The sequence below is a fragment of the Coenobita brevimanus genome, chromosome 89 (genome assembly GCF_032717465.1).
Source record: "Coenobita brevimanus isolate Jiangsu-jjx chromosome 89, ASM3271746v2, whole genome shotgun sequence".
NCBI lineage: Eukaryota > Metazoa > Arthropoda > Malacostraca > Decapoda > Coenobitidae > Coenobita > Coenobita brevimanus.
The window spans coordinates 26,269,857-26,282,742 of record NC_137042.1 but is presented as its reverse complement, the minus strand read 5'-3'; the positions used below and the strand labels follow the sequence as shown (position 1 = coordinate 26,282,742).

Sequence of the window (12,886 nt, the reverse complement as noted above, 5' to 3'; positions counted from 1 at the left end):
ACCAAATTTTTTCATGCCACCATTTTGTGCATGGTGTAGTATATTCCCATTCCTGCTAACCCTTTCCCGTTTTTCCAGACGAGGAGTTTCATTTCCCAAGTGTCTTACTGAAGGAGATTTAACAGATTTACCTCAAAGTTTTAAAATGGCAAAGTAATAAACCAAATATTTTTCAAAAACAGTATCACAGCTCAGTGGTAGAATATGACAGCATAAAAAAAAAAAAAAAAAAATCCTTCAAGTTATGTTTTGGTATTTAATACCAATGCACTGCCTGAAGTAACTGCATAAACTAATAGCATTTCACTTACTGTGGGAGGGTCCGTTGCAGTAGTCGTCCTTACAACAGCGGAATAAGCGCTTTTTGCTGCCAACTGTAAAGGGTTGATAAGTTTAATGCCTTTATGCGAGGAGTAGTCAAGTACTAAGTTTTTTTTTTTTTATATATATATATATGTTGCTAAAGTTAGTTTGAGCAATATCGTAACAATGTTATCTACACTTACTAGAGCCGGTTAAGAGATGTATGACACGGTTTTTGACCTCTATGAAGCCACTTTGTGCTTTGCAGGCCGCACTCATGACGCATGACCGATCCACTCTGCCATCGACATTAGCCTCCTGTTTGTCGAGGACAATTTATAACTTAATTCAACCTGCCACGTAAGTGCATAGAACGAACATTACCAAATTTATTGAATCTATAAAAACCTTACTCCACCTTCCTTCATAGGCTGAACAATGTTAGTGATCTAACGTCACTGTTACTCTGTGGCAGGAAAGCAATACCAAGACTAGAGACTTCTAAAGAAATTAGGTTTCCCATCAATGACTTTAGTGAATAAATTTATCAAGCTAAAAAAAAAGTTTCACATACCAAGCAAGCATCAAGGGTTGGAGGACACTCGTACGGGACGCCAATACACAAACCACAGTTTATACATCTGAAGCATTTCATGGCCGCCACGACGGACACAAAACTTAAAAGCAACACAACCATGTTACGGTTAACACCTGTAGACGCCATTGTAGTACTGTAAAGAACCAAACGGAAAGGAGATATATATGTTGGATTTATAATCTGTAATTCATGGTAGAAATAATACATTTTATTAACTTACACCTTCAATGTTAACAGGAAATCCATTTAACTATTTCAGTCCCATGTTTTTAGATTTATAGTTAACTGCAGGGTCAAGTAGGCTACTGAAGTTCAATTACGAGGGTGAAGTTAAAACTGACAAAACCAAGTAGCAAGCCACCCAACTATGTCATAACATCGTGAGAAGACTCCTACCACAGAGAAATATACGAGAGAGAGAGAAAAAAAAATATTACCCGAGTTAATTTGATATACAGACCTCCATGAACTTCAAAACTACAAAACCGAGAAGTCGAGAGAGAGACGCTAAACACCCTTCCAGCAAAACCCTGCACAGAAACCTTGGTCATTAATTGGTTAAAGGATTAAGTCCACCCTTATTAGAACTTAAAACCATATACAGAAACCTTAACTAAAAATTAAATTTACTTGCCAAAAATTAAAAATATCAAAATTCAGACAACAAACATTATGATGCAATCAACTAACTTTTACCTTAACCACTCTTGCTAGGAGTTCTGTTACGACTGACAGTTGACATGGCCTCCTGAGGAAGTTAGTTTTTGCGGTTGCCAAGGCCTATAATTTCTTTTGCCACTAGTCGGCAGTTTTCATCCAGGCTCATTGTGGTGGTAACAAGCACTCTAGTTGTTGAGTCTTTGCTGGACCTTTACATCTGATACGATTATGTTGGATATAACATTGCATAATATGTACTAGTAAACATTATTGCCTGTGCTCTCTAACCCAAGGTCATATAATGTCCTTTGTGCTTGATGTTCTTGGCATTATAAATCTTACGGTGTTCCGCTATCAAATTGCGAAGCTTTTTGTGCTTCGAAGTACGACGGCTTGGGATCATTCGAACAACTGAATACCGTACTTTGTTCCTTCCTAACTTGTATTCCTCTGTTTGTGGAAGTATATTTAGAATTAGATTCTCTTAGTATATAATTATAAACTGGTCAGGTTATAAGCAGAGAAATGTGTAAAAACTGCATAATTTTTTACAATGAAATATTTCATTATAATGAACATAGGCTTTAAAAAATTATCTAATATGCAATCTCCATTTTTTCTTTACATCGAATACCCAATTCCACATTATTACATCAAGAAGTGCGAATTTGTTCGTAATGGTATGCCCTGTATAGGATTTTGAATACTGTATTTACGCCTGCAGCATCTAAGGCGGCTCATGTCTGTATTACTCGTTTTTGCTGTGCTGTTAGATGTATTTTTGCTTTGTGTTTAAGTTAGCAGTTAGGAATGATGTAATATGCACCCTATCTTCCGTAGTCTGGTAGTATGTATTTTAAAGTCCTTAGTAGTTATGTGGGATATCTTTTAAACTTTTTCTGTAGTTGGGAATGACATATGCCATATCATCTTCAGTAGTTAGGTATGATAATATTCCAAAGTTTTAGTAGATAAGTAAGTTATATTTTGCAAATTCTCTAGTAGTTTGGATTGATCTACTTTATACCCTGACCATTCATAGTCATGGTGGGTATATTTCACAGCATCTTCAACAGGTAGATAGGATATTACACTCAATCTTTAGTATATACAGAGCGTCCCAAAAACCTCCATACGTAGGGAAAATTAACACTTATAACAAAATGTAACTTAATTTACAAAACATTTTCTACTTGATTGCCATTTCTTTGCAAACTCTCACTCATGGTGAACTCGTGTCAAGAAGGTTGGCATCAGTGTCGTGTGTGATGTGCTTGCATTGTTTCCTGTTAAAGTTCATTGCAACCTTGCGACAGCTTCCCGAACCAGCCATGAGAATGATTTCGATACGTTCTTCTTTTGTCAAAGGCATTCTTGAAGAATATCTAAATGTACATATATATAGCTAGCTATATATGAAGAATTTCGGGATATATTTTGCTAAAAGTGTTAATTTTTCTTATGTGTGGAGACTTGGGACACCCTTTATTTTACTCTCTGTTCAGTAATTAGATATGGCGTATTATTCACTGGTAGTGAGGAGGGATATACTTTACGCTTAGTGTATAGTAGCTATTCAGAATATATTAACGTTTTATATTATTTTAGTATGATATATCGCTGTGTTGTTCCTGAATACTGCAGATTAAAGATAACTGGGGATGTCTTAAATACGAAGCAGTTAGAACAGGAATGATAAGCTCGATAAGTGTTTTCAGAATTTTGCCGACGTATTGGAAGCTTCGTAAATTTTCTTAACGCCTTCGGTCTTGATATCTCCGGACGATTTTATTCAGTTTAAGGGAGACTTTGAGAACTGGAAGGGTTTGATATAATTTTCACTAACCCTTTGAATACGAGAAGTTCTTCCTAGAGTTAAATATAAATTGTTTGTTGGTAGCAGGAGTAAAATAAAAAAGTAATCGCAAAGAAGAGGAAGAGCATTGCATTGGACACTGATGAGGCAAGGTTGAAGAATAGGAGATATTTAATGCAATATATACAAAAGCTGTGATACCTGAGGAAAAAAGAAGCGATTGGGTGATAGGTTACTATTCTGAGGCCCTTGTTATCCAGTACACTCAGAACTTCATAACATCCATGAAGTATCAGTCGAGTTCAAAACACAGTCATCTAAAATCAAAGACTAGAAGAAAATGTGGAGAAAAGATTGCAATACAGCATCAAAAGCAAGACGAAGATTTTAGAACAGAAGAAGGTCGAAAGGAGTGTGGGCGATGAAACAACTGAATCTAAAAAATGCAGTCCAGAGATTTGAAACTTCATCATACCCACTCTTGAATGTATAAATACTTTCATTAGTAGTTATCCAACACTATATATATCAGCATATTAACACCAGCTTGTTTTTCAGATTTTACTTTTGTATTTGTTGGTATTTTATAGTACAAGATAATAGGTATGACAGCCATTCACTCTCCCCTCCCCCACCTCGATACACCACATGAGAAGATTTCAAGACTCCTTGTCCTGTGATTCGATTCTCTGGCCAGTCACACATTTGGACATGATATTTTTCGCCCTTGTGTGTGTTCACCCAGCAGTGTCTGTAACATCTATCTGTCTAACCATATATATATATATATATATATATATATATATATATATATATATATATATATATATATATATATATATATATACACACACACACACACATGCACAAAGTGTTAAGCTGCAAAAATACGGCTTATGAAAATAAGTGCATTTAAATTGTCTTCAAGGGACCAGTAAATCATTAAAAATAGTAATCATTTATTTTTGATAAAATCGGTACATAAAGATTCTGTGAAAAGAACAACAATATTTTGAGCAGTTAATTGCCTGCACCATCCTCACCTCTGACCTATAACGGTGTGTGAGATTAACTCCTTCAATCTGGTGAAGAATGTTTTGTCTTATTTTTGTTACGTTTAGGCAGTTTTATTAATCTTAGGGGAGATTTTTCGACCTGGATGGAATAGATACACCTGTCATTAATCCCTTCCTAAGCTGGAGACTCGCTCTAAGCTGCATAATATAAAAAATAAAATCAGAAGTCACCTGATCAAGGAGTTGACATCTGTATTTTATGAGGCACAAGAAAACTTTGAAGTTCCTTTTCCTTTGCGATTCATCTTGCATATTACACCTTAACATTCTTGCACATGTGTTATTATTTTCGTATCGACATAGTGTGCATCGTAGCATACAAGTGGATATGGGTGTGTAATGTGCGGAATAAATAGATAAGGAAGAGGTGTTACGAGATCTCTGATACCACTTGGAACACAACCCTAAACTTTACACTGCGATGACGACCTTTTGCATTATATTCCGTGTCGGGATTTTCAGATATATTTCCCGTTGATTTCCCGTTGTAACTTAGATATATTTTTACAGTAAGAACAGGATAAGGGAAGAATTTGCACTCTTTTCCTTGATCTTCCTAGAGAAAACAGTTTTAACCTGTTGTAATTTTCGTGTTGTAACTAGGGACTGATATATGAAGTTAAAACAGGACAAAGATGATGATTCTATAGCCTCCTTGTCCCTCCTACAAATCAAAACCTGAGTTACGACTGGGAATTGGTCGTAAGTGAGTTTGTGTATCCCGATCCAGCTTATGAAAGACCACTCGTAGTGAAGGGGTTAATGATCAGTCCCTGCAGTTTAAAAATTTCGTCGAATAGAATCGTCTAGTGGTGGCAAGAATTAACTACAGAATACGTCATCAGATGCAGTGGGCTAAAGGTTAACCTATAGGCTCACCTGGCCGACGGAGCTACAAGGGTCGTATTCAAAGCTTTTTTTGGGGGGAGGGTGGGAAGAGACGTGGCACCTGTTCCTCAGCGATTTATTCTGCACACCACACCTTATTCTCCTCCTGTATTTTATTGATGTAAACTAAGTTGACGTTAAAACGATACCAGTAACATAGAGGAGAATGTTAAGGAATAATAGGGAAAATAAATCGCTAAAGTAGAGGCAATACGAAGGTCCCTCTGTCAACCTCATTACAACGGTTCGCCAGAAGAATGGATGGTGCCGTCATTGCAGTACCGCGAATGCCCTCTTAGGTTAGAATGCAAGGGAAACGGAAAGTCATACAAAATACACTTCTGGAATCACAATATATATCTGTCTTCTTGCTGCCTTAGTTGGAGTGATTATATATATTGTGAAATGTCGTATTATCAGTGACGTAGGGATGAAAATTCATTATACCCTGTTTCACTGATACAATTCCTTTATTCACTGCCTCTTACTCGAAACAATATATAGGAATGAAAGTTGGTGAGCGTCAACATAATGATTTTTGTCACACGCCTTCTAGCACACAGGGTAGAGTGTTGGGTCCAGTCATTCAGGGATAATGTTAATGATAAGCTTGCTTCTGTGATTAATGCAGACTTTTACCTCGATCTCCCCCCGCTCTCTCTCTACGTTCAGTGCTACATCACGTGACATCAAATTCATAATCCCACCGGGAAATTACCCAAACATTATATGCTCAAATTATATAGCGATTGTCGGAAGCATTTACTACGATAATCCTCAAGAAACTCATTCAGTACTGGCCTTATTGTCTATCGTGATTCTGTACATATTTATATCCACTTCCCACAATTTTTGTTCGTACATATTACGTCACTCACTTCTTGTTTATATACAGGATGGTCTAAACATTGCCCTGTCTTTGCCTTAGCCGGTGAAATCTTGTGTGTTGTGTGGACGGTTCAGTCATCATTATCAAAGTCAATCTTGCATAATTTTCTACTTCCTATAACCCTTTTTCATGTTTTATAGTATTTGCTTTTTTACTTCCCTTTATTTAATGGTTTATTATTAATTTCATGAGGCACACAATATGTTTGCGCTCCTCACACCAGCAGGCTGAACCGTCCCCCCAACACAAAAGGGAGGCAATATAAGGATCATTCTGTATCTATCAACTTCACTCAGTTTTTGTTCATATACATTATTCGCTTCACTCACTTCACATTGTTTACAACATAATCATTACCACCTTCATTTAGCCATTTTATAAAAATTGTATTTTTCAAGTAATAATCATAATTCTTGTGTATCTGAGGACAATTGCATTTATTAACGTTATCCCCCTTGTTATAGCTTGTATTTACGTCGTTAACTAGTACTATATTGCAATAAGCTTCGTAAATAAAAGTGGACAGTTATAGCAATACATCTTTTAATCGGGGAGTTGTGAAACTCTTTCACAGTATTCCGAAAAGTTTACTGAAATCAGACTATTGGAATACTGAGTTCAAAAGTCACTGCTCACCGTCCCCTTGATTATCGTGATGAAATGAACAGACACTTAAGTCCGCAGCTCTACGACCATCACAGTCTAGACTGGGTTTCTAAATGCATTGTTCACTGTCCCATTAATTACTGTAATGAGATGAACAGATCTTAACGAAACTTTACAATCTGGTCTCCTCGGCGTAAGTTAGGGACGTCTGGGAGGCGCTGCGGTCGGTTCGGGGCTTCGATTTCGGCGTTAGTGGGATCTCTATTGACGATAATGGGGATGCGGTTGATTCGGAGGGCGAACTGGTCATAGAGCCGGCAGGGGAGAGCTGTAAGGGCGAGCTGTCATCTTCGTAGTCACTCTCGCTGATGTGTAGCTCTTGTTTCTCCTCCCTGGTGGGGACTGAAGATTCGTCAGTGGGTTTTTGGTTCCGTTTATGTGACTTCCTCCCTGGGGTGTCCGGCGGTGTGTAGCATGTGACGTACTGGAGGGGGGAGGACAGGTGGGAAGGGGGGGAGAAAGAGCCAGAGTTAGTGATGCAGGAAAACTCGCAACTGAGCAGATTTCATTATTGATCATTTTTAGGGCACGCTATGTGACTGCATTAGATTGTTAAGCTGTAGTACTATGAGGTGATTTCGACAAATAGACTAAAGTGGTGCATTCTGTTATGCTATTGATTAAATCCTTTGGTTTTGCAGACATAACACACAGCGTACCAACATTCAGTGGCTCCCTATATGTAAAACAAAGTTTTCCACATACATTTATACAAAAATCATAATGTAGTAACCATGTAAATATGTTACGGAAATCATTTATTAGTAAGGGTTAGATTGTTAACATCAGTCCCAATACAAGGCAATGCATTATAATTAATTACAATTAGAGGGTCGGGATATTTATAATTGCGGAACACTGGGAGAAGCAGAATCTGAAATGCAAACTTTTTATTTGATGACTAATTATTTTTATGCAACGGCAAACCGCAGAACATTCCAGTGTTTGTAAAAAGCGAAAAAAAGAAAAAGCCAGAGAAATTAACAATCATAAATCTGTTGACCTTTCCTGAATATAGTGATTTTGTGACAAAATGTTGAGTGTGACTAGGTTAATCACACCTTACGTTGTTTGTATACATGGTACCATCACATGTTCAGTAGCTATTTACACACGAAATTTGGAAGAGAATGAAGCCATGAGACAGTATGTTTTTGAGGAAAAGAGAAAATGTATTAATCTGATTCAGGTTACTCATTGTTCTTTAAGGTATAAGGTACTAGGCTTCGTCAATTTTGGACTCTTCACGAGCCCAAAGACTACAGCACATTAGACACATTTCCTGTGCAGTGGAACAAACACAGACAAACAAAAAGCAAGACATGAAAACACAGCAGCCACTCAACACAGCGACGCCCACCGTGCAGGACCACACACTTCATAGACGGGACAACGAGTACGAGCAGCAGCAGCTACTAAAGGATCACGTCAACCAACACACACATCACTAATCATGCAACACTAAAGACAGACCAGATCCCTCTCTACATTTCCACAGAAGCATATTTAAGTGCCTCATGTTATTTACTTTAATGTGTCACACTAGGTCAGTTCTACAATTAGCCCTTTCGATGCCGAGGACGCACCTGGTTATTCTATTCAGATTAAATTCTAATTATTATATTATACAGGTATTGGGAAATTTAGGTAGTCCAAGCGTTAGTTCAAGTTTCAACCACTTGATTATTAGAATTCCTCTCAGATGAACAGAACTATATTTAAAAACCTGAGTAAAATAACCTAGAGCCTTTTTGTTAACACTGAGAGCGCAGAGATGTGGAAAAGGCCCGAATTTCTGACGATAATTCCTGAATCGTGCGATGATGATAGAACATGTGTGACCTTTGTTTCCTTGGTGACTACACTCTGTAATGTGGGATGCAGGCAAATCCATGAAATAAAGTTTCATAAATGACCGTCAGAAATGAGGGTCTTGCTTACACTTTGGCGTTCTCAGTTTTAACTATAAGGGTGTTAATGCGTCCTGGGAAGGCAGAAGTGTTAAACGTTGTTCCCGTCGAGTGGTAGGGAGGGATATATTTTGGTGTCGTTGCCGGTGGTGGTCACATCCACGAGTGGTTCCCCTTCCTGGGCGTCGCATCCTGGATCTCGCACTTCACCCTGGGGAGTACAGTCACCCTCGTTGTTACTGTGGCGCCAGGCTCGTCTGAACGTGAACTCGGTGGACTGCAGGCTAAAGTTGCCTTTCTCCTGCAGTCCACCATCCTCCTTTCGAGGACATGGAGAGAGTGAGGGACGTGTATATAATCAAGCAGCGAAGCTGCCTGGTTATGTTGGTCCCTCCACGTGAAGGTGTCCCTCTCCATAACAACTCGCCCTCGTGGAGTCCATATACTGAAACTATGCTTAGTGTGAAAGAAGAACAGGGTCAGCCCAACATGGAACCTTTCTAAGTATGAACACGGATGGGTCATCATCATCATCATCATCAACATGAAACCTTTCCCACCTAAAGATGGAGTGCAGTAGTGTCCAAAAACAAGAGGGGAAAATGTACGAAAGTGGAAAAAAAACAGTGAACAACGTACTCAATGAAATGGTTCACACAATCACTCGCATGTTATTCAAGACCGTGGAATCTTGGTTCCTCCACACAAATAAAATCAATTTCATTATGTGGATAAAATTCTTCCCTCTGAACAATTCACAGCGCAGCTAAAGTTGGACACATTCATCCTCCTTAGTGGCCGCCCTACAACTCCAACCCAGCAGTATAAATGGGGACTTCAAGGGTATATTTGATTGTTATGTGTCGTAGGCCTATTCTAGGGGAAGATTGAACTTAGCCTTAATGACCTTTCGTGGAGTCGTCAGACATTAATCTTCAGTGCTCTTCCTCCTGATGTCAGCCCTACCTTCTCTATAATTATGAAACCTGTTTTACGAAGTGGTATGTATTCCTTAACATTAATTTGTCAGTTCCTTGCTTACCACTGAAACTTCTGTAGAAAAGTTTAAGTCTCCAAATCAGCTGGGCTTCTCCCGACTGATATTATGTGACGAGTTATTCTACAGTAACTACCAGCATACCGGTATTTGTGACCGTGGTCTCATGCTGTTTTATATGGCTGCGTTAAGGTAAAGCGTTGGACATGCACTGAAAAATGTTTTACTTTGACAGTCCCAGTAATTCAAGTCACAGATGCCTTTTTAAAAGCTGTCAGATTGTTAATATCAAACGGTGACTGAAAGCATCCACAATTACTTCTTGCTCATGACTGCACTTATCCTCGAAGCTCTCCGGTGTTAGGATTTGAAAGCGACCGTCACCGCCTTATACTCCTCCGTGCACCTCAACACCTCGCCCTCCTAGAACACAAGCACGTCTTCATGGCACACCTTTATCCCCAACTCCTTGAATGCTCTATGAATCAGTTTTTGTGCCATCAAAATATGCCCCATTGTAGTGTGCATTAGGATGAGTCCACACTCTGCGAACGGACACTAACTTATTTTGCTTAATTAGGTACCTGACGTTGGCCTCTAAGCCTGTTTGTCCAGATCTCCATCCTTTTAAATCTCGCCTCGGTAATATTCAACTTCACAGCTTGGTTGATATACATGTTTGAAACGATGTGGATGAGCCTCTAACTCTCCCCCCGACACCCCCCCACCCTTCACGAACACGAAAAATAACTGACAAAAATGAAGCTCTTTCTATAAGTTTGGACGTTGCCGAGCATATCTGAGCTTGGAAGAATAAGTAAGAATTTGATGCACTGGTTATCCCTTTTATTGTCTGAAGTGGTTGAACAAACGTTCACACAAAACATTTTTTTTTTTCTTTACGCTGGCGGTTGTTTATGTTCGTACGCAATGCGTGGACTCACCCTTAACAGTGCGCAGAGGCAGCGCAAGTTGAAACTTTACTGTTCTAAAATAAAGGCATGTGAAAATGGTATTAGATAGCTTAAACATAACAGCTGATTTGAAATCCTGAATAAAGAACAAACTGAATTTTAAGGTTATTACAGTCTGACTTGACTTGCAGATGGTGAGAGCTGAAGCAAAGCAGAGGTGCAGTACAGAACTGTCATTTCCCAGTTAGTGCTGCTTTCGAGTTACTTCCAAGAAAAAATTAATATTAAGTTACATGACCGAGTCTCCATCCTGGTATCTGCATAAACATTCAATAAATCTGAGTTAGTATACAACCATCATCGATACAGAAGACCCTGCATGTATACACACACAAACTGTAAAGGAAAGGTTAATTATCAAACGTGAAATATAGAGTGCAACCTGCAGTGTGAAGCTGAGTGAGCAAGACAGAAATCTGGGCCCAGATTCATAGAGAGACTTACGATCGATTCCCTCTCATAACCATATCCTTTTTACCCTAACGTGGCCTACAGTGGCATCTCTCCACCTTGCTGAGTTGTAGCTATAGATTAATACTTGAATACAATGCTAGTCACCAGTAAGTACAACAGAATTGATGCAAAGCCGTAGTAGTTATTTCTGCCACTGAACTCCGTGAAAAAAAACTGAAACGGGCAAATATGTAGGCCAAGTTAGCTTGAAAAGAGTATAGAGTTTGTTTTAAGGGGATGGACAAGGGAGAGGGAGTGCAGAGTTTTCTTATATCTCTTGTTCTTCCTCTAAAACAAATCTAGGTCACAAGATGATCGTACGTATGTGTCAGTGAATCTGGCTCCTGTGCACTGAGGCCTGTATTCTGGTTGGCATAGGAGGTTTCTCCACACGTCTTTTTCAGCGATTTGTTTTACCTTCTCTTGTCTGCGGTTTATTGTTTGATAAGGCAAGCGAGAAAACCAAACTTTACCTTTAAAAAATTTGGTATGTAAAATTCTTCCCATATACAACTTGTAAAATTTCCCTGCTTGAGGAACACAATATCTTTTTCTTCTTGGCTATTGAACAAATCGTGGCATGTCAGACCATTTTAAAAATGTCGTCAAATTTGCCTTCCATGTACCCGCCGATAAAGCCCCTCCCCCATCCAATAAAAAAAAAAAAAAAGGCTCGCACGCACACGTTTAACATACGTGGTGTGGACGTCTGTTTCTTGATATAGTTTTAACATCGACATAATTTCCATCGATAAGTTATATGAAAATATCGAGATGTATTGTTCAGAAAACATAACTAAGAAAGAGGTGTTACGAAATCTCCAAAGCCACATAGAGTACTCCCCGAGTTTCGGTTATGCAGTGCTGGAGTGCTAAAGGTGGTAAAATCTTAGCTTAATCCTTTCACTACGAGGACATTTTATTCCTCTCTCACTCTCTCTCTCTCTCTCTCTCTCTCTCTCTCTCTCTCTCTCTCTCTCTCTCTCTCTCTCTCATTTATTTATATTTACATATTTTTTATATTACCTCTTTCTTCATAGGGCCCATGAGGCTGCTGAAGGGGGTGGTACGGGCGAATCCAGGGCCGAAAAGAGCAGCGATGCCAGGGATGCCGAGGGTGGAGACTGGGGGAGAGGAGGGGGAGGAGGGATCTGCTGTGGTGGTGGTGGAGGGGGATGAGGGGGACCCATTGGTGGAGGAGGGCGTGTAATCCCCTTGCCCCATCCCCAGCCCGTTTTCTGCCCCTTCCTGTAATGCTAGGATGTTGCTCAGCTGGAAAAGGGAGAAATCAACTGAAACTTAGAAATGTAGAGACTCATCAATTAATCTCGTGTTATTGTTTGAGTGAGCGAAGTGAACGAGATTATTCTTAAACAGGACGTAGAGTGTGTACACGTGTACAACGGCCACCACAAAAAAAAAAAAAATGTGTTATTTCAGAGATTAAGCTACAGTGGATCTAAGCACATCGTGGAAAAGTATATGAAGAAAAAAATGGCTATCGTTTTACTGACTTGTTTCAAAATTAGCCAGGATATTGCTGAAAAAACCCAAACAGAGTCCAAATGAACACCAAAACTGCGATATCTAGGAAACAGTTAGTTGCAGTGACCCTACGCACATCATTGTAGGGCTTCTGCAAAAATATCATGTGTT

At 39.1% G+C, this 12,886-nt stretch overlaps 1 protein-coding gene across 1 annotated transcript in view; it reads right to left on the bottom strand.

The window, feature by feature from the left end:
* Positions 1-7,008: 7,008 nt before the first annotated feature.
* LOC145411419 (uncharacterized) overlaps positions 7,009-12,886 on the bottom strand; it is a 42,654-nt gene continuing 36,776 nt past the window's right edge. Inside the window, exons 7-8 of the mRNA XM_080281459.1 lie at positions 12,257-12,502; positions 7,009-7,320 (exon numbers count right to left, since the gene is read on the bottom strand). Of these exons, the coding sequence (XP_080137585.1) occupies positions 7,009-7,320; positions 12,257-12,502 (558 nt within the window). The remainder of the gene's footprint in view (positions 7,321-12,256; positions 12,503-12,886) is intronic.